At 44.7% G+C, this 21,701-nt stretch overlaps 1 protein-coding gene across 1 annotated transcript in view; it reads left to right on the forward strand.

Annotated features, from left to right (window-relative positions):
- COL19A1 (collagen type XIX alpha 1 chain) overlaps positions 1 to 21,701 on the forward strand; it is a gene marked incomplete at both ends in the record, with an annotated part of 350,042 nt that overhangs the window by 318,676 nt on the left and 9,665 nt on the right. Inside the window, 7 exons of the mRNA XM_082669016.1 lie at positions 3,838 to 3,882; positions 6,985 to 7,029; positions 7,133 to 7,195; positions 11,333 to 11,368; positions 11,504 to 11,548; positions 14,151 to 14,321; positions 15,905 to 15,971. Coding sequence (XP_082525142.1) covers positions 3,838 to 3,882; positions 6,985 to 7,029; positions 7,133 to 7,195; positions 11,333 to 11,368; positions 11,504 to 11,548; positions 14,151 to 14,321; positions 15,905 to 15,971 — 472 coding nt within the window. The remainder of the gene's footprint in view (positions 1 to 3,837; positions 3,883 to 6,984; positions 7,030 to 7,132; positions 7,196 to 11,332; positions 11,369 to 11,503; positions 11,549 to 14,150; positions 14,322 to 15,904; positions 15,972 to 21,701) is intronic.

Genomic DNA, 21,701 nt, shown 5'->3' on the forward strand with positions numbered 1-21,701 from the left:
TAAGAGTCAAGGACGGCTCCATGGTGTTGACCTGAGCAACTGGCATGGCAGGGCGTCATCAACAGAAATGAGGAAAGCTACAGATAGACAACGACCAGAGTATGATTTTGGACATGGGACTGAGTTTGGAAGTATCTATTAGACAGCAAAGTGAGGGTATTGAGTAGGCAGTACAATAGAAAAGTATGGAGTTTAAAAAAGAGTCTAAGGGAATTCCCCGGCAGTCCAGTGGTTAAGAATCCACACTTCCACTGCAGAGGGCATGGGTTCGATCCCTGGTCAGGGAAGTAAAATCCCACATGCTGCGTGGTGCAGCCAAAAATTAAATAATAATAATAATAATAATAAAGAGTCTAAGATATGGATTGCTTGTCTAAGCATATAGATGCTGCCTGAAAGTCAGAAGGCTGGATAAGAGAATGACAGTAGAGTCTTTTAAAAGAGAAGAGGATCGGTCAACTATACTCCAATAAAAATTCATTTAAAAGACAAAAAATTAAAAACAAAAAGTGTTGTTTATTCACTCAAAAAAATGGAAGAGGGTCAAGGACTGAGCCCCGAGGCCCTCCAACATTAAGATCAGGAAGAAAAGGGGGAATGAGTAAGGGAGACTGAGGAGGAGTGACCAGGGAAATAGGAGGAAATGTTGGCTTCCTGGAAATCAAGCAAAGATCACGTAGCAAGAAGAGAGAGTGAAAATCTGTCTCAATCCTACAGATAGGTCAAGTAGGATGGGGTCAAGTAGGATGGCAGAGTACTGACATTGGATTCAGCAATATAGAGGTCACGTATCACCAGAGGAGTGATTACTGTTTCACTGTGTTGGTAGGACCAATTGCTGGACTTGAATGGGTTTAAGAGAGAATGACAAAACAAGATTTAGAGACAGCAAATACAGTTTAAACAGTGCTTAAGGAGTTTTGCTGCAAAGGAAAGTAAAGAAATGGGCCAGCAGCTGCTGGAGAAGATAGGGCAAGGTTTGCTAAAACGAACTTTAAGACCACAGAAGTAGCAGACTGTTACTGTGCTGAAGAAAGGGGAGGGGGATGACAAGATAGGAGGAGAGGCGAGAATTGCTGGAATGACATCCTTAGATAGCTAAGAGGAAAGGGGACCTAGAGCATAAATGCAGGCTTTGGCCTCAGAGAGAAGCATGGATAGTTCATCTATGGTAACCGTTGGGAAATCAGAGAACAGGGGCACAGATGCTGGTATGTGGGCCCATGAATTGGTTGGAGTCTATAGAGGTTCTTTTCTGATTGCTTCAGTTTTCTCAGAGATGGAGGAGTCCAGGTCATCATCTGAGAGTGTGGTAGGGAGAAGAGGTTGGAGATTTAAGGAGAAGGTCTTCTCAGAGAGAGGGAAAATCCAGGGACCAGAGAGTGTGATGGCTGAGCAGAACCCCCTAGAGCAGCGGTCCCCAACCCCGGGGCCTCGGCTGGTCCGTGGCCTGTTAGGAACTGGGCCGCCCAGCAGGAGGGGAGCGGCAGGCGAGCGAGTGAAGCTGCGTCTGTATTTACAGCCGCTCCCCATGGCTCGTAGTACCGCCTGAGCTCCGCCTCCCGTCAGCATTATGGTGAGCTGTATAATTATTTCACTATATATTACAATGTAATAATAATAGAAATAAAGTGCACAATAAATGTAATGCGCTCAAATCATCCCGAAACCATCTCCCCTCCCCCACCCCGGTCTGTGGAAAAATTGTCTTCCACAAAACTGGTCCCTGGTGCCAAAAAGTTGGGGACCGCTACCCTAGAGGTTCATGGTCATGAACTGAAGTGAGATTATGTACCATGTACATACGCTCAGGCAAAGGCACAGAACAGGAGGGGAGCTGGCTTTAAACAAGCCTCCGGTTTTGACAAGTGAGTGCAAGAAGCAAGAATGGGCCAGGAAGCCAACAGTATACACAAGGGAGTGATTATAACAAGCGACTGTGGAATTTAAACTAGATAAATAAGGAGGAGAGGCCATCTAGGCAATGAAGGATAATGAAAAATTTGTATCATGGATGGATTAGAGATCTTGGTGACATCAAAAGTTTTGGGGGTTCAAAGTACTCAAGGGAGTGGTTTAGAATGATGGAAGATGGTGGTCCAAGGTTGGAATGCGTGCAGTGGAGGTTATGGAGGGATATAGTTATTGTTTTTGACAAGGTCTCAGGTATAGCTATGGAAATAAGAGGCCATACCGTTAAGGGAAAGTGGTTCAAAGAACTGTGAGACCCGATTGTTGGAAGGAACATCTTACCAGAGAGGAGCCCTCTTAACATTCACCTTTATCAGATATGCAAATGTCTCCATTGAATGGAAAGCTCCAGTATATTCATTTCCAGGGTAAAAATCCTGTAATTAAAAAAGGGCAGAGTGGAACTGACAAGGATTCCCTGTTTACATCCTTCACCCATTTTTCTACTAGTTCTTTTTTTTTTTTTTTTGGACTGTAGCTATGCTTTATATATTAAAGATACTACTTCTATCTTATATGGTGGAGGCTTTATCCTGGTTGGTCTTTGCCTCTCATTTTTATGTTTAATCTTATTCTATATGTAAATATAACTTTTATGTGGTCAAATGTAAAACTGTTTTCCTTTATGATTTCTTATTCTGCTTTTATGCACTAAATGACTTTCATTCTCATTCTCAAGCAAAATCAGATAATATGACTTGATTTTCTTCTAGTTCTTATTAATTCATTTTATTTTTATATAATCTATATGGAATTTATATGGAGTATAATGCAAAGAAGGGAATCAGATTTTTTCAAAGAAATTATTCAGTTATGAGCACTATTTGTTGAATAATACAGCCCTTTCATTACTAAAATTCTATTATAAATGTTGGTTTGTTTCTGAGGTTTCTGTTATATTGCATTGATATACTGCTTAATCTTGGGCCAGTATTCCATTATTGCAATTATTATAGCTTTATGGTATGTTGAAATACGATATTGCTAACCTCTTTATTATTCTTCTTTTATTTTTTCTCTTATCCTCGACTATATTTATTATCCCAAGCGAACTTTAATATCATTTGATCAAGCCACAATTTGTAAAAATTGCATTAATTTATAAATTAGTTCGGGTGGTAATGACACCTTTATAGCACTGCCATGCCCTCCAAGAACAAAACATCTCTCTCCATTTAATCAAGTCTTCTTTTATGTCCCTTAGGGAACTTTGGAAGTTTTTTAATGTAGATTCTGCTCAACAAAAAATGACCATTTTATTACCCCATATATAATCAGAGGTATTCTTAGCCTTGTCGGCTTTATCTAAAATACCACATTGCCTTTGGAAAAAGGGTTGAGTCAGTCCACTGTTCAGAGCAATTCCAGGGCTCTTCTTATTGGCCTAAAGAGGAGAAGCTACAACATCCCCAGTTCTAAACACATTTATTCTAACCTACATCCAATGAGACAAGTACAGCGAAAGCTTTTTAGAAGACATTCAGTGTGCTTAGCTTTTAAGTATTAGTGATGAATTACTTTTGAATATGTGGAATGAAACTGTTGACTGATTTTACCTGTAATATGGATGGGGCTCTGTTTAAAAGAATAGGTCACAGAAATGCTTGTTTTCATTAAGATTATTATTTGCTTTGGTTTTATGGGGAAAAAAAAAAGAGAAAGAGAGAGAGAGAACTTTAGTAGGTTCCATTGGCTGCAGTTTTCATTTTGTTCTTTTCCCATCTGGGCTCTAGCTTCACCCAGCTGATACGGATAACATTTATAAGTTCCAAAGAGAAGCTTTGCCAAATCCAAATTATTACTTGAGCATTAATTTCATCGGTGGAGATTTTATAGATATCATTATAAATAGTACATTTTTTCCAGGGAGATCGAGGCCCGGCAGGTCCCCCTGGAGTGGCGGGAATCTCGGTGAGTCCAGATTCTCTCATGTTGGTTTCACGGGCACCGACCGTCAGAAGGGCTGGGAGCACGCAGTGACTCCTTAAACCTCCAGTTTAAAAAGCAGAACCATCCGTCCCTCTCCCACCTCAAGAATGCTCCTTTCTTTATTTTCATCTTTTAAATTTTTGTCTTTGTTTTTTTCTCCCCAACTCACTTTCACATGGGAAGGGGAAGCCCAGTGACCTGCGTCAACACATTAAGATAGCACAGCTCTGAGAAGCTTGTTGGGTTTCTCTATTCCTGTCATAGTTCAAGGTTTCTTGATCCTCAAAAGGCAAAGTCCTCAGGCATGTGCTTCAGGACCTTCTTATTAAGCTGCCATCTGCCTGAGTTTTCCCTCAGCCAGGTGTTATTAGCAGAGCTTTATGGCTGCTAATGTGTCCTCGTAAACTAGCCCTTCCAGCCTCTCAATCATTTTTGTTGCTCTCTGTGTCCAGTGTTTTAATGTGTCCAGTGTTTTAATCTCAATCAAGGTCTTTCCAGATGAATAGGAAGTGCTCCAGGAAAGGTTAAAATCATTCCTCTGAGCCCTGGGGATTATTCTGATCTTCATTCATGAGGCTCTAATTAAAACTTTGTGGTCAGGCTTGATGAATAAGAGCCCGCTTATCCTCGCTAGCTGCCCCTGCAGGGTGGGCCAGGGTAGGAAAGTCAACGGAAACTGTGTTCTTCAGTCACAGGAACATGAGGAAGATAAGAAAGGGCCCTACCATCTCCACCCAGCACCATTCAGACCCTCCTACCACCACCCCGCAGCACCCATCCTTCAAAAGGAGGGTAGCCACTCTATTTAGTTGCTAAATCTAACAACAAAAAAATAAAAACCCATCCACACTCCATAGCAAAGCATCCTGTATGAAGGATAACATCCCCTTAATTAGCTGCTTTAGGGCTTCCCTGGTGGCGCAGTGGTTGAGAGTCCGCCTGCCGATGCAGGGGAAGCGGGTTCGTGCCCCGGTCCGGGAAAATCCCACATGCCGTGGAGCGGCTGGACCCGTGAGCCGTGGCCGCTGAGCCTGCGCGTCCAGAGCCCGTGCTCCGCAACGGGAGAGGCCACAGCAGTGAGAGGCCTGCGTACCACAAAAAAAAAAAAAACAGTAACATGAAAATATTTTCTTTAGCAAGCACTGAAGAATTTGTGGTACACGAAAGCATTCTTCTTGACAACTGGCTCACACTATCCCCCTCCTCCCCGCCGTCCCCTGCTCACTACCACTCCTAGCAACATATTCGCAGCTGTTTGTGCAATTGCCCTGAGTCCCCTACAACCCGCCTCAGGGTGCCTTCACAGCCTGTGTTTGTTTCCACCTGGTATAATGAAGTGTAATGCCCCACAGTGCTCACTCAGGTGGGACTATAAATTCCTTTCAGCCATTACCCTAAACTGAGTCTACCTTCAAAGAAAAGATACTAGCAACCATTGAAAGTATTGAAAAAATCAGTGATAGGATCAAAAGACGATCCAAATGAAGAATTCCAAGGATACTTTGAAGGATGCAGCATGATTGAAATTAGAGGCTAGCCTGCCACTTGTTGGGATGTCCAAGATGTAATACATTTACCTAAAATGCAGCTTTCCTATCTCATCATTAAGAAGATTAACTGACAATGACAGAAATAGGGAAGGGTAAACATTTTGCACGCTGCAAATATACAACTGGATAGTTAAAAGTGTACCTCTCTTTTTTATAACTGGACCTTACTGTGGCTCGGAAAAATGAATTAGTTCAAAGATTCTGGAAATAGTGACAGTTACACAACAGTGTGAATGTACTTGATGCCACTGAATTGTACACATAAAATGGCTAAAATGGTAGCTTTTGCGTTATGTATATTTTACCACAATAAAAGACTTTTAAGGTGATGGTTCTGGTTGAAGCAGGGATGTGTCTACCTGCTTAGCACATCACAGGCCTCTGCTGAGAGCCAAGCGGCCCGGTCCTGCTCTTCCTGGAACAGAGCTGTCTGTTTCCTCCTAGTGCACTCAGGCCCTCCAGGGCCTTCCCCAGGGCTCTTCTTCCCCTCCCTCCCAGGATGGCGTGTGGGCAGAGGGGGCACCATGCCCTCCCCGGGGCCTCCGAGGTCCCTGCCAGCACTACCCAGCCTTTGGGATCTTTGTCTGGAGTTCCAGGCCCAAGCACCTGCACTCCTGAGTCCATGCCAAGACCCTTTGGGATACTGGCTTTCTCAGCCCTAACACATCCCCCAACTCAGGTCCGTTGGATTCCAGGCACTCCTGCTGCAGGCGGGGGGTGGGAGCCCGGATGCCATCTCGGGACCTTGTGTCTGCCTCGCCTCGGTACTCAGCTGTAGCTGACCTGCCAGGCGGTCTGCTCCCAGAGTTCCATACAGCAAGTGCGGAAAATGGCCTCCCTCTGCATTCCCTTGCAACCTACTGGGATTTCCATGGTCTCAGTCCCACACCTGCATCTCCAACCACAAGAGGTTCAAGGTGCAGGCGGCGGCTCTTTCTCAAAGGCAGGATCCTTAGGCCTGGCCTGGACGCTTGGGCTCGTGTCCACTGCCGTCTCTGCTGGTGCGTCTTCCTCTCTCACCCCTCCTGTGGTCTCTCTAACCCACGGTTTCTCCGTCCTCAGTCTTCCAGGCTGCGGTACGCTGGGTCACGCCAACCTTGTCCTCTCCTTTCAACAAAACGGCCTTTCAAATCAACCACGCTTCTTTTCAGGCTATCTCACTATGAACTGAAAAAGCTTCTTGTGAAAATCAAAATCTAGGAAGGACTTCTTTGACCCACCGTGCCCTCCTTCCCCCTAAAGTAAAGACGATCTGCCCATCAAGAGGGATTTCCAGAAATGAGGATACACTGGCTTAATATTTTCAAAAGGCTTATCCTCCCTCCCATACCACACACCCCTATGTGCATTGAGGGACTGCCGTCCCGTCTGCCCAGTGCAGTGTGGTTTCCGGGACTCTGGCCGGTAGGGATGCCAGGTCGGTGTAGAGCCGCACCTGCAGCACAGGTGGTGCACGCACAGGTGGGGGAGGGAAGCACGTGGCCTCATTCAGTAATCTGGCTCCTAACATTTCCCGCTTGGCTTCCTTTCCCAGGGGAAACCCGGGGCCCCAGGCCCTCCAGGAATTCCAGGAGAACCGGTCAGTTGCCCATTCCTTACTTAGCCGTTGTGCTTGTGTTGTACTGCATGCAGTTTCAAAGCTCTTCTTCGCAGCTAATGTTTGTCTGTGGCCATGTCTACAGGGTGAGAGAGGGCCTGTTGGAGACATAGGTTTCCCTGGACAAGAAGGACCCTCAGGAAAGCCCGTAAGTCCTTTATCTATTATTTGCCAGTTTAAGAAATGTTCTAAGCATTGCCTCTTTACCTCTCTCTTCAGAAAGTCTGAGATTGGAATAAGTAGTTTCCAAGTAAGTAAGCGCAGGTCTGCAAATGGCTTTGGGGGGTGTGGTTCTCACGGAGTGCCCAGCTCTCTGTGAGTATCTCTATGTCTTAAACCACAGTGAGAACAGTGAGGTCTTTTGTTTTAAATGTCAGGAAATCAGACTCATTATTTCTCAGGTCTGAGGTCCTCAGCAGAGCTAAAACATGAAATGGCCTGTCATATCCTGAAATACAAAGACTCGCAGATGTAGCACCTGTGTGTTCAGCTAGAGAGGAAAGAAGCTCTTGTATCAGATTCCCTCCTTTACCTGTGGGCCTTGTTCTTACACGTTCATAAATCACTGCTGTCAAATACATCATCCCCTCCTGTCCTAGAAGAGCTCTTGGCTACTGATATATAATATGGATGTGACATTGTAACAACCATTCCTACTAATTCAACTCCATCCCACATATTGTCAGCTCATCCCTGCTGTTTGCTAAGGATGTGCTGGGCCCCGAGGGAGGGGAAATAAAGAGGAATAGACATACCTCACTCTCGGGTGCGCTTTTTGTAGAAGTCCCTGCTCCCTTTGCTTGTTTCTGCGCCGTGGGGTGGGTGGGAAGGGGATGCTGTTAGGAGAAGGGGGGCTGAAGGTGACCGCACAGCGCAGAGTTCAGGAGGCTGCTCAGAATCTGTGAGACCACAGGGTAAGGGCATTCCCTGGCCACAGCCTCCCCAGAGAAGGCGACATGAACGCACGGGAAGTGTACGCAATTTAGAGTCAGGAAGATCTGGGTTTGAGTTATGACTCAAAGGGTTTGTGAGTCACTTAAGCAACGTGACATATGGTAAGACGTCCAATGCCTGCCGTGGGAGACGCCCCATTAATATTAGTCTCATTCCCTCCCTCCCCTCCCCATCCCAGCCCCTGTAAGCCACTCACAAATGCTTGCCATCCAGTTCCGAGGGGATGATGCAAAAAGCAATCTGTTCACTCAGCAAATACTTCTTGAGCGCCTACTACATGCCAAGCACTGGGAGGTTTCAGCTCATCGGATTTACATTCTAGTACAGGGACACAAGACAACAAACAGACACACACAACTTCAGGGAGAAGATGATCTGAGCAGGGTGAAGCCCTAGAGCAGAATTTAAATAGGGCAGTCAATAAAGGCCCACCACTCGAGCAAACCCTGCATGACGGGAGAGCTCAAGCCATGGGGAGGTCAGCAGGGCGGGGAGGCAGGGGGAGCTTGTTCCAAGAAAAAGGAATGGCTAGTAGAGCCTGCCGTGTTGAAGGAAGGGAGGAAGGCCTGAAGGCAGGCGTGAGCTGAGCTAAAGGAGAGGGGCAAAGATACGGAGGGAGAGGCAGCCAGTGGCGGAGCACGAGGAACTTCTAAGCCGGGAATGGAGGGCGGGTTTCATGTGAAGTCTGACGGAGACCCACTGGAGCATCTGTAGCAGGGAAGGAAAATGACTGGACTGCATTTCAAGGAGTACTGTGAGTTCTGTGCGGAGGGCACACCGTAGGGAACGGAACTCTGAAGCGTCGCCATAATCCCCATGAGAAACACAGATGGTGGGAAGAGGAGATCTAGGGTGTGCACTGAAGGTAGAGCCAGCTACACTCGCTGATGGATCAGACAGATGCAGAGTGGGAGGAAGAGACCAGTCAGAGCTGTGGTTTGGGGTCTGAGCAACCGGGTCAGGGTGGTATGTTTGGTGAGATGGGTGGGTTTGGGAGGAAAAACTGAGCTCTCTGTTGTAAAACTTCATGTTGAAGCACTAGTAGACATCCAAGTGGATTTCTAGTCCAGTAGGCAGTGTATATGTGCCTCTGCAATTAATGGAGAGGCCAGGACTGGAGAGACTGATTTGGGTCTTTCAACCTGAGCCTGGATGCAGTGGGGTCACTGCGAATTGGGAAGAGAACAGGGCTGTTAGGAGAGGATATGGCAGAAAGACGGAGAAGGAGCAGCCAGTGAGATGTGAAGAAAACCAGGCGAAGGCGGTTTCCTGGATGTGGAGGGAGGTAAGTGTTGAAGAGAAACGAGAGGAAAACATACAGAAAAGTAACAAAGGAGCTGACAATTCTCCCCCACGTTTGGAAATGTGGACCTCATTGCGGGGAGAGTACAGCACGGTAGGATCTTGATGAAGAATGACCCCGTTGAGAGGGGACATTTGAAGATACAAGAGAGTGGACTTAGAGTAAGGAGAGAAGACTCCCAAGTGGAAACTGGTGTTTACAAGGAACAGGGCAGAGCAGCCTTCTCACGGGGAGGGGGCGGGCGGAAGTCCGAGTACGCATGTGCACAGGTGCGTGGCTCTGGCGGCGGGGAGGTGAGCGGGTCCTCTGCTGTGATTTTCTCAGTGAAGGACGGAAGTCATCAGTTGACCATGAGGAGTGGGGTGGTGATGCTGGAGGTTTCGTGAGACAGGAAAATATGTGCAAGTACTTCTGGAAAGAAGGAGTCAAGTCAGGAAATACAGAAGGATGGCTGGTGATGCAGAGGGGCTGCTTGGGAGCTGCTGCCATACGTGTAGATCAGAACACCTGAGCGAGGGTAACCCTTCTTCACCCACAGTCAGCTGCTCAGACGCAGGTGTGCAGCGGAGGGAAAGCTGGTTATACTTTCTGAGTTAGAAAAAAATAGGGTTCTTGCAGATAAGTGAGACGAGGGGGATAGAGGTAAATCCACTGAGGTTTTTGCAAAAATTTCTGAAAGCAGAACTCACCACCCCCCACCATGGAGAACAAGTTAGTAACGCCTTCATAGAAAAGAGAACACACATGAGAGTCATTGATGAATTACAAGAGACAAAAAATTATCTATAGGTTTATTCATTTTCTTGTATTGTTACCAAAAACATGAATTATATTTTTACACCAGATTTATCTTCTTTTATTCAATTAACACAGTTGTTTCTTTCACATCCTCTCCTTCATCAGCTTTATCCTTTTTTGCTTGTGTTTCTGGATGACATAAATCCTTTGAACCTGATGCTTTGGGCAACGTGGTCTTAGTTAAAGTGCCCTAGATAATTCCCAGGCTGTTCAGGAAGGGCGAGGGACTCTGGTTGGGTTCCCAACTGTGGCAGGTGTTAGTGTGATTTACAGCAGTGAAAACACAGACCTTTCTGCAGGTCCATCCTTGCAGACTGCACTCCAGCACAATCAGAGTCTCCCGGGTTTGCAGAGGAGCAAGTCCATGCACCTGCCTGCTGGCTAAGAAATCATTTCCTCACCTTGGTCTCCCTCTTCAAATCAAATTGCAGAAACGTACCTGCTGTCTCACTCTCAGTATCTGATGGGACCCCAGGTGCTCTCCCTTCTTAACACCTCCCAGTCAGTGGTTCTCCCAAGCTTATAAATCTGTAAGCAGGATTGGGCTTTATTACCACCTCCAGAACTGCCATGTATAGTTCGGGAAACTTCCAGTTTACTAAGAAAAAGCCACTATTTAATACTCTCAGAAAACATGGTTACAGATTTCTCACTGTCCTTTCATATTTTCTAACTGAAAAATAACAATCGTTCTCTGGCTGACAGTTTATTTCATAGTGGCATCTGGCTCTGGCCATGTTATGAGATTTCTCAAGCAGCAACGGAGACCATTTACTGAGAATGACTTTCTTTGGTAGGAAAATTGTTAGAAGGGAACAATAAATGCCGTACACCAGCCAACCAGTGCCATGGGGAACCTTCTTATTTCTCAGAATGTACCTAATGGAATAAGTAAGGAAAATAACCCTGTTGACTATTTACAGTGAGCTAGGCATTTTCTGTTATTTCCCTAAATCCTTAGTTTTAAGGCCCTTATTTTATCCTGACTTTATAAGTGGAGAAGCTGACGCTATTAAGGTTAAGTAAATTGCCTGAAGTAAATGGAACTTGCAAGTGACAGAGTCAGAATTTAAACTTGGGGCTGACTCTATCGATTTTGTTTTCCATTTCACCGCACTGCCTCACCAAAATCTCAGTAGAAATAAGTCCTTGAAACTTTACCCTCTTGTTGCATTTAACTATGTCTGTTAATGCAGAATGAGAAATATTGATCATTTTTTGTCTTTACAGGGAATAAATGGGAAAGATGGATTACCAGGTGCGCAGGTATGGAAAATACTGTTGAAAATAAATGTTCTAATGCAAAACTACATCCAGATTACCTGCCAGAGCTCCCGATCCAGCAGCTTGATGAGAAATCTTGGCACACAGTGATTTTTAGCGCTGACATTTGTTTTTCAGGGCATCATGGGTAAGCCTGGAGAGAGAGGCCCCAAAGGAGAACGGGTATGTACATTCCTACTGTGATTGTTATTTAAGTCTGTCTCCACAACTGCCCCCTCATTTGAGTTACACAGTTATGGTCGTAGACCCCCTCGAAATCTCCGCATATGAAAAGGCTGGGGTATTTGTGATCCAAGGTCTCTGCCAGGCATAAAATGGGACCATTCAGGGAAACAGGATCAGGGCGTATGGCAGATACCCCTACCTGGTTCGCCTTTATTCACAACTAAGTCTGGTTTGCTGTTCCAGTTTGGAAAGCTTCTATCAGCCTCCTGTCTCAGACACCTGTCCCTACGGTAACTATCACCTGTGTGTTCTTTACCTGAAGTAGGGTTTCTCCACCTCAGCACTGTTACTCTCTGGGGCAGATAATTCTTTGTCACAGGTGCCTGTCCTGTGCTTTGTAAGATGTTTAGCTGCATCCCTGGCCTCTACCCACTAGACACTGTACAACCAACCTCCCTCCAAAAATGTCTCCTTGCAACTCCAAATGCCTCCCTGGGAGCAGAGGAGTTGTCAAGACCCCCTGAGCTGGGGGAATAATACTAGGCTGAGTAAGGGGGACTGGTGAGGGGCGAGAGAAAGACAAAGGGGAAATGAACATATAGAGCTACTAGTAATGCCAGTCACGGCGTACGCTTTTCTTTTCATTGTTTTGGTTGTTGATGTCATTGTTGCAGCTTCCCATTCTCTTCTCTAAGGAACCTTAGCATTTTCTGCTAGAAATGGATTCATTCCATGGCAACATGTTCCTTGAGCATTGTTATTCAGAGGGGTTCTAGCAAGGGCTTGCGTGTGTGTGTGTGTGCGCGCGCGTGCGCACGCACGTGCACACACGTTCTTGTGTACTGGTGTCTAGTTTACTTATTATTACCCAAATAATCCATGCTAACTGAAGGAAACACAAAAATAGAGATAATATAAAGAAAAAAAGCCTACCTTATCCCACTACACAGAGATATTTTGGACATATTTCCATCTCACTGTTATACATCATATACACGTTTGCTCAATGCATCGGTACAAGTGAATATATACTTTTCAAAAAATTGGTTCATACTGTTTCGTAAGTGAATTCTTTCACCTAATATATGACGACCATCTTTCCATGTCAGTAAATCTAGATCCACGTGGACATTTGAGTGGCTATATGTTATTCCACTGTTTGGATATACCTTTTCCAAGGTATTTGGAAAATACCCTGCCCCCTTTTCCTGGGTATTTAGGTTCTTTCTAATTTTCATGATAAAAACCTTACTATAATGAACATCCGTGTGCCTAAAGTATAAATGATTTTAATCGTGTTTATTTTGCGCATGCTCAAAGTGTGCTAGTGGTTCTTTTCTTTCTTTCTTTTTTAGTCTTAGTCATCTCCGATATTTCTCCAGATGCAAGCTGGGTTGATATACTTGTATGAGACATATTTTTATAACCAAGACAGTAGAATTGAAATTAGGTCCAACTGTTTTTCTTCTTTCTACATGGCTTCTTTCTATATCTCTTCATTTATGACCAAATAGATCTTTGTAATTGTTCATTCATTTTTATTATTTTTTAAATCAGGAGAAATAGAGTTTGGACTTCTGCAGAATAGTCACAAATAAAAGAATCATACAGTGAAACACCGGGCAGGTCAATGCACCATTCTTTCACATTCAGTGTGATCATCACCTCCTGGAACTGTGGAACTGAATGTTTGAAATGTGGTACTGAGACACCTGCTCAATCACACACGCGTGTTCTCTCATTCACATTCTCCCTCTCTCTCTCTCTCTCTCACCCCCTCCCTCTTTCATACTCTCATGCACAGACACATACAGTAGTAGACACCTTGCAGGATCAAAGTCTACATTAACGAAACTTCTTCTCAGATTCAGGCACATCTAATTTATTATGGCATCTTAATCAATGAATTCTCTTACAGTTTATTCACATTATTGAACGAATGACCTCAGTGATGACTCTCCACCCCAGTGACCTACTTTGAACCTTCCCACAGGCTCCCTTTCTCACCTTCCTGAGTCTTTAAGACACACTGCGCACGCACACACTCACACACACACATACACGTGTGCATGTAAAACACGAGCACAGAAACCAACCCACAGAAACTATTAAAGGCCAAGCATATGGGAAAAAGCAGAAAAAAGGAAAAACACATGATTTAGGAGAGCTTTTGAGTGTCCTGAAGCTTTTCCGAGTGAAAGCTTTCAGTGATGAAATCTTCTTAACCATCTTCCTTCCTTATTGAAAAGGAGACCCAAGCCTGAAGTGACAGCCGCTGTTGACTTTCAAAAGTGGCATCATTGTAGACTGGCACCCGGGTACAAGTAACATCGCCACTAACTTTGTACTGAGTGCTTTCCACGTGTCGGCTTGTTCTAGGCCCTTCACCTGAGTTAACTCACTTCTCAGCATCGCCTATTCAGTGGATACTCTTAATAACCCCACTTTAGGGAGAGGACGCAGGGTGGAGCGAGTTCGATTCACTTCACCCCAGGCCTCACAGCTAGTACGGGCCAGTATGAATCCAGAACCTCTGCTTTTAGCCACAGCTAACGTGCTTCTAGAAGAGCTCATTCTTATTCATGTTTCTCCTTAACAGGGTGATCAGGGGATTCCAGGAGACCGAGGCCCACAGGGTGAACGCGGAAAACCAGGCCTTCCAGGCATAAAGGGAGCTATAGGTCCTATGGGGCCCCCAGGAAATAAGGGCTCCCCAGGCTCCCCGGGGCACCAAGGCCTTCCAGGCCACCCAGGCCTCCCCGGCTCCCCGGTAAGTGGGCAAGGACCTCGTGGCTGGGACTGACCACGTGTCCCTTTTACAACAAGAGCAGTCATAAACCTTTCAAGATTAATATAATGGGACTGACCACGTGTCCCTTTTACAACAAGAGCAGTCATAAACCTTTCAAGATTAATATAATGAACCTAAGCTGGCTTCTACAAGGGTGGCAATAGCTGTCATTTATTTCAAGTTATGTGTGGACTCCCCCTCTTAGTACTCGCTAAACATCCCTCAATAGAGCCTCACAACTAACCTGGGAGGACAGGTGACCTGCCCATCCGCCTTGATGAATGCAGAAGCCGAGTGCCGACCTGTCCAACGTCACAGTTATCCAGTGGGTCAGACCCAGACCTGACCGACTCCAAGCCCACACTCTTCCATACTATCCACAATGTCCCCTTACACTACCCAGAAAGCACACGTCTGCTTCATGTTAACACTCCATTCTGTTGACAATCAGAACAACACATCTGCCCTGTATGGTGCTTTGAAGTGGAAACCTGTTAGGCCAAGAAAGAGTGTTTGGCTAAGGAAGCCCATGTCCTTATGAGCATCGTCAGGAGGCTGGTGGATGGCCATTCCACGGAGGACTGAATCTGAAAATATCCACGTCAGGAAGAAAGGGGAGTCCTCGCGTGAGGCCAGGGGGTTAAGGACATGCCGTCCTCAGATAGTCAGCCAATTCCAGAGATGGGGCCGAATTGGGCGTTCCCACCACGTGCTTTAGTTTACCCACTCTGCCTGCACTCTGCTTGAATAAAGCCCATACAGTGAACCCTCAGGGCTGTGTCAGCACGTGGTATTAGATGCATTCATTCAAGTTCATTTGCCCCATAAACAGTGAACGTAAAATATTGAAATTGGAACTGTTCTGTCCCACAGAAATCATCACTTTATGAGTAACAACATACTTTGAAACCCTAACCATCATGAAAAATAATAGCTCCCTTTCAAAAATGTCAAGGTATTATAGTAAAACGTTACTGTTATAAATGTGAGATACCATTTTAAATGTTAGGTTCTTTGTCGAATTCATGTAGATTTATTTGTCAAGGGGTTAAAAATTCAACTGGCGCCGTTTACCTACTCCGCCTTACCAGATCCCACAGCATTTTCTATCAAGGAAAGGAAATTGCTTAATACAAGTGTGCTTACAATGTGCAGGTTGCAAATAAACTTCACCATGAAATGGGTAAAACTTGGTAAGTTTTATCCCATGAACAAAACATGCTGAAGAATCATTCAGCGTACTTGGAGTTCTCTTCCTTTGAAGATACATAATAAAATCAGTTAGATATTGACTTCACCAGTGTCCAGGGATTAGTTACAGGTTAAGAATGTGCCTGGGGTGGTCCCGTCATCACACTGGTTCAAATTACTTCAGAAAATGAAGTAATAGGAAATGTCTTTCCTAATCGTGTGAAATCTAATAGGAAGTATGTTCGTATCGCTGGTTACGGTGCCGGCCCACAGCCTTTAAAGCACTGTAGTTATGCACTTCTTCCCAGCATTTCTGTTCTTTATTCACTTGTGCTAGGTTCTGCATTAACAGGCCTTTTTTCTCTCTTTAGGCTGATGTGGTTTCATTTGAAGAAATAAAGAAGTATATTAATCAAGAGGTTCTGAGGATTTTTGAAGGTGAGATTTGCTTAATACACATTTCGGAAGTTTTCCCCCCCTCCCCCCTCCCCTCAGCTGTAGGGGGTCCCTCTAGCAGCGTTCTCCAAAGATGGCAGGGCAGCTGCAGCAAGCAAAGAATCATTTTTCCTTTTGTGTGTGTGGGGGGGGGGGGCAAGGTGAAGAGAGAGGATACATTTCTAAATGGTTTTTAAAAATCAAAATAATATTGCATGACATGTGAAACGATCAGAAATTCAAATCTGTGTCCACAAATAAAGTTTCGTTGGAGTGCAGTCCTACTCCTTCCTTTATGTATTTTCTCTGGTTGCTTTCATGCTGGACAGGAGGATTGAGCATGTGACAGGGACCGTATAGCCTGTAAATCCTTAAAGATGTACTATGCGACCCTTCGCGGAGAAAGTATTCTGACGCCTGATGTATATACTTTAATAATGCAGCCTAAGATAGCATTCCTTAAAAAAAAAGTCTCCATGTCACACTGTTGATTCATTTTGAGTTTTCAGTTAACTAACAACCCCCTATGTTCCTTATACGAACTTTTAAAAATCAGGGGTTTCTCATTACGCGCTGCGTTCATTTTTACAACGTTAAGTGTGTGGTTTTATGTTTCTTCTTATTCAGTTTCAAGTGATTGGTGTTCAAACATCATTCTCACCTGAAAATATCTTTTGGAATCTTGTCCCATAGGGCAGGCTGGCTGACCCGCATAACTTCGTGTCATCTCTCAATTTCCTAGGCATGTCATCATTCTAATTGTTGCTAGAAATGTTGACTAAGGAGGGTTAGGGCTAAATGCCATTGCGTTTGTCCTGCTCGTTCGTAAATCATCTATGAATCTATGGTATTAACGAGTTCTGAATCCATACAGCTGTCTTAAAATCCACTCTACATCTCTTTCTTTAGTCACAAGGATATTACATGATTTAATCAAATGATTTGCTAAACTCAAGACCGCGTCCCTCAACTGTGAGCTTATAAGGTGGGAATTATTTGTCTTGAGAAAATAAATCTACATTGGCTGGTGGTTCCCACTTCTTTTGCAAAGCATCCTTCCTTTGCTAAGCTAAAAATGCGTTATTGAATTTTGCAAGCAGTAGGATTACAAGATGCCCTGATTTCCTCTTAAATCTTTCACTGCCAACATGGAGTTAGCCTCTCTCCAGGAAGCCCTGAATATTTTAAGCAGTAGTTAGATTTAGAGACCAAAATCTCTCGGTGCTTGAGGGCACATTATCTTATTTCACCTGAGCACTTGAGAGAGAACAGATTAGCCCAGGGACTTTTGGTAGCTTCAGTGACAAAATAGAAGAAAAATGTTTTTTCAAAGGTCATGAATTCATGCTGTTGATTTCACTTCACATTGATCCCTGCGAAGTACCTTTAGCTTGCTCTGACATGATAGTTTATTAATACAATTGTCTGCTCTTTTTTTTTTCCTGAGCTACCAGTTTTCTCTTTGTAATTTTAATTTTGCCCTTACATTTTAGAATCTCCTTTTATCACGTCCGTGATCTCTTATCTCAGGCAGCTTTAACGTGGAGCTTCAATTTCTTAAAATACTTTACATAAAAACACAGAGTAAATAGTTCTGTAGTTAATTAGTCTAAGTTTTTAAAGGCTGGTTAAGGAGGTCAGAAAATATAGCCAGGCACTCTCAGAAAAACGTGACATGCGGAGATACAGGAGGTGTCCGTGTTGCAAGTCCTGGGGACACTGGATAAAGGCAGAGCCCTGGTGGCCTGCCCAGCAGGTGAGGCTCCACACGGCCCTCTCAGGCTACCGGGAGGGTCCTCCCAGGAAGGGCTGTCGGCCTCCTGAGGACGGAGGTCACGGAAGCTGGGCCACTCACGACCCATCTGTCCCACCCCCTCTCCCCCAGCCTAGTGAGGCCCAGTAGAGTGGTCAGTGCCCCCCGCAGAGGCCCCAGATGTCTTGGCATCAAGACAATATTCTCAAGTGGCCCCAAAGCAAATTTTTTCCTGAGACTTCCAGACTCTGAGACTCCAAATGGGATCTCCCCTCTCTTTTTATCTCTGTTGGCCCCAGCCCTACAAAACCGTCTTCTCCCGAACAAAGTTGTACCTGGAACCCAGAATTTAGTTATTCGGCACTTTAGTTCATTTGTCCCAAGATTATTTCAGGTCAGTCCATGTCATCTTCCACTTCAAAGTCACCTTTTCCATTGCCTCTGAACACCATTTATAAAAGAGAAAAACAAAATCCTCCATTTTCACAAATCTTAGAGCTCCAGGGTCACAGTTCTCCTTTTCAGAAAGCTTTCTCCGTAAAAGCCAAGATGACTTCTCACGTGTTAAAACAGTTACGGGCTCCAGTGAAGCAGCCCCTGTCTGCCTCTCTCTGGCTGAACCACTTCACAGAGAGCTGTGTCCGTGGCAGCCGATCGCCTCTGCTCCACTCACCCCTGCAAGTCCTCAGCCTCGAGAGGGATCCTCTCTGCTCAGCAGCCGCGGGTCGTCTGCGGGGCTCAGGGGAGTCCTGCTGTCCCGGGTCATCGTCCAGACCATAGCAAGGCCCTAGACCAGGCCCCAAAACTCAGGCTCTGCTCATGGAGGTTTCCAACCCCTCTGGGGATTCGCAGGCGACCCCGCTGACACAGCACTCCCACAGATCTCACACTTGGGACTGTCACCCAGGCCACTGAGCCCTCTTTCAACTTCCTGATGCCCTGTCCCAGACCCAGCATGCTGGAAGAAAGATGGTTCTCCACCCATCCCAGGTCCGGGTTTCTGGCAGACACAATGCACAGACATACACCCCATCTAAAGTTGCGTTAGATTCTTGATTTGATTGGCCAAGAGCTCAAACCCTTGTGTGTGCAAGGTGGCCACACAGAAAGGGGACAGAAGCTGTGTGTCTCAGCTTAGCCCCTTTTTGTTTGATGAGGGCTCTGCAGCCAGATCTGAGAAGCTTCATTCTTGCTATGACACCCACCAGCCTATTATATTTGGGGATTTATATCACCCTGCAGGCAGGATTTACCAACCTGGGCAGGCAAGTGGACAAACGTCTGGCCCTCTGGGTTCTTTTTTTTTTTTTTTTTCCCTTTTACGGTACGCGGGCCTCTCACTGCTGTGGCCTCTCCCGTTGCGGAGCACAGGCTCCAGACGCGCAGGCTTACAGGCCCAGCCGCTCCGCGGCACATGGGATCTTCCCGGACCAGGGCACGAACCTGTGTCCCCTGCATCGGCAGGCGGACTCTCAACCACTGCGCCACCAGGGAAGCCCCCCTCTGGGTTCTTGAGACAAACTTGGAAGCAACAAGGCCATACCGACGTCTGTGGGAGGACAGGAGGATTGGGGCTGTGTCCCTGAACAATGCTTCTGCCTCTAGATTGCCAGGGCCAGGAAAGCCCCTCACCTATGTTTTCTCCATTTTCCATACATAGTTTCATCCACATGTGCGTGAACATGTATGAATATGGATTATCCTGTCCTCTTGTTTCCAGGCTGCAACATCTCTACGATGAAGATAGTAATTTATATATGTATTTGTATACACATATTTGTATATGTACAGTCTTCTCCTAGATACACATAATTGGAGACGTAGATAGTTTTTAAAAATAGTTTCCACATCGTAGTCTCTGTCTCTTCCAACCTGCATCTTTCTGTTTGTTTGGGTCTATCATTCAGCTTAGAGGGTTTCCTCAGTGCCAGCCATCCTTGGCCATGTGCTCATACAAGAGCATGGGTTCTAAACAACTGCTGGAAAGTTAGGAGTGAATGGTAGCCTTGCCAACAACGAGCTTTACCGTCGGGTAATCTGGATGGTTTTGGGGGGGTTTTGTTTGTTATTTTTTTAATTAAGGGACCCTCAACTTCACTGTCTTGAAGTCTTTCCTTGTATTCTGGTCAGATTCCCCAAAGGAAACACTTGCATCTCCTGCCGGGTTGCCAGCATTTGGGGAGCAAGGTAGGCGGATAGGGCAGTGGTGGCCTCAGCTCCAACAAGGCAATGCCCATTTCTTCTCCTTGTTTTCAGTAGGCAAGCCTGAGTCTCAACACAGTCTGGGGTCCCCAGTGCAGAGATGGTCTATTTACACGTTTCAGGTGATAAACCTGCCGCCTTTTGCTGGGATTAGGAAGGGGCAACTAGGCAGCTGCACAGAGCAGAGAAAGGGATTTCTAAGATCATTTCTTAAACAGGCTTTCATCCAGTCCCCCTTATTTTAGTTCCCCTCCTTTAGCCCCACTTCCAGATGTAACTCCTAAACATTTTAAGGATTTTGTGATTTAACACAGGCTGTTTCTCAGCTCCTGGTGTAAAGATTTGGTTTTCTTGAGTCTGCTAAGTCATCCACACTCTGCCATCTGGTTCTCAGCTTCCAAAGGTTAATGTCGTCTCCTTTCACATTCTCCCATTCTTGTGGTTTTATGCCTTTAAAGGTAACTTACCATTGTTCTGCAGTGATTCAGGAAAGAGTTACAGCAGATGCATGTGTTCAATCTACCGTCTTTACTCATAATAACATTTCAAAGCAACAAAGGTGACAAAGAATCGAGCCAGAGTTAAATGTAGCAATAACAACCCTTGGACCGTAATGTGCCACGAAATGAATATGAAGCCACCAAAGATGCTGTTGAATTAACAGTTAGAATGAAACCAGAAAATCATTCTCAAGACATGAAAGGAAATTACTCTTCTGATATTTTTGCCCATTAAGAGATAACTGTATCTAATTTTTGCTTCCACATTTAAGAGATGTATGGAAAAAACCCAGAACATTGGAACCAAAAAGTGACTTACAGAACAGATTACCAAGCCTATGAGTAAAAGTTATTTAACCTGAAGGCTAAGAGGTAACAATATTATCAAGTAGATGACTGATTTCCCAAGGGAAATACTCATTAACTACTCTCTGTTTTCCATAAGGGGGTAACAAAAGGAAATAAGTTGACACTATAACAAGAAAATGGGCAATTAAACATTTGAATGGGCATTAGGAGAAAAAAGTGAATTTCTCTCTTTGAAAGTATTTACAAATTCTGTGAAATAGAAGGGAGATGTGGGCCAGATGACAAACTTCCTTCTCCGTAGAATGTACTTTATTATCACATTAATGTTAATGTCTGCATGATATTAACAAGCCCATTCTCCAAGGAAGGCCAGCCATTGGTGTCGTTTGTTAGAATGACTGCTGTGGGGTTGCCTCAGCAGATGGCCTGTGTGAGTCTGGTTTACACAAGCTCCTCTCCAAACTCTTCAATTTCCTGCCTCATTACAAAGCACAGCCAAAAACAGTTTAATTGACCAAAGATCCCTGAAAACAGAGGAAATGCAATTAAGAATCCAAGTCTTTACAATTTATTTACCAGCTCAGAAACATATTATTTAAAATTATAGAGCACTGGAGTATGGTTCAGAGGAGGTAATTACCCTGTGCTAAATAACTGTTTTTGAGTGTATCTTAAAGCTAGATAATTTACAGCTAGAAGTAATTATTTAAAAGAACTCTCTGTTTTGCTAAAAATATTTAAAAGCACCCAAAGCAAGTTACTTACAAATTCAATTCCTACATTAAAGAGGAAAACTAGTGCTATGAATATTTGTGTTTAGATATTGAAGATATTCAAAGAGGTATGTTTCAAATTAAGAAAACTTGTACTGAAATATATATCTATCTTTTAAGTGCAAAACAACAAATAATATGCAAAGTTTCAAACTGTGATCACTGAATTTCATATTTTTTTATAAAACACGCAGTT

This window comes from Grampus griseus (genome assembly GCF_964374135.1).
Source record: "Grampus griseus genome assembly, chromosome: 13".
Lineage (NCBI taxonomy): Eukaryota > Metazoa > Chordata > Mammalia > Artiodactyla > Delphinidae > Grampus > Grampus griseus.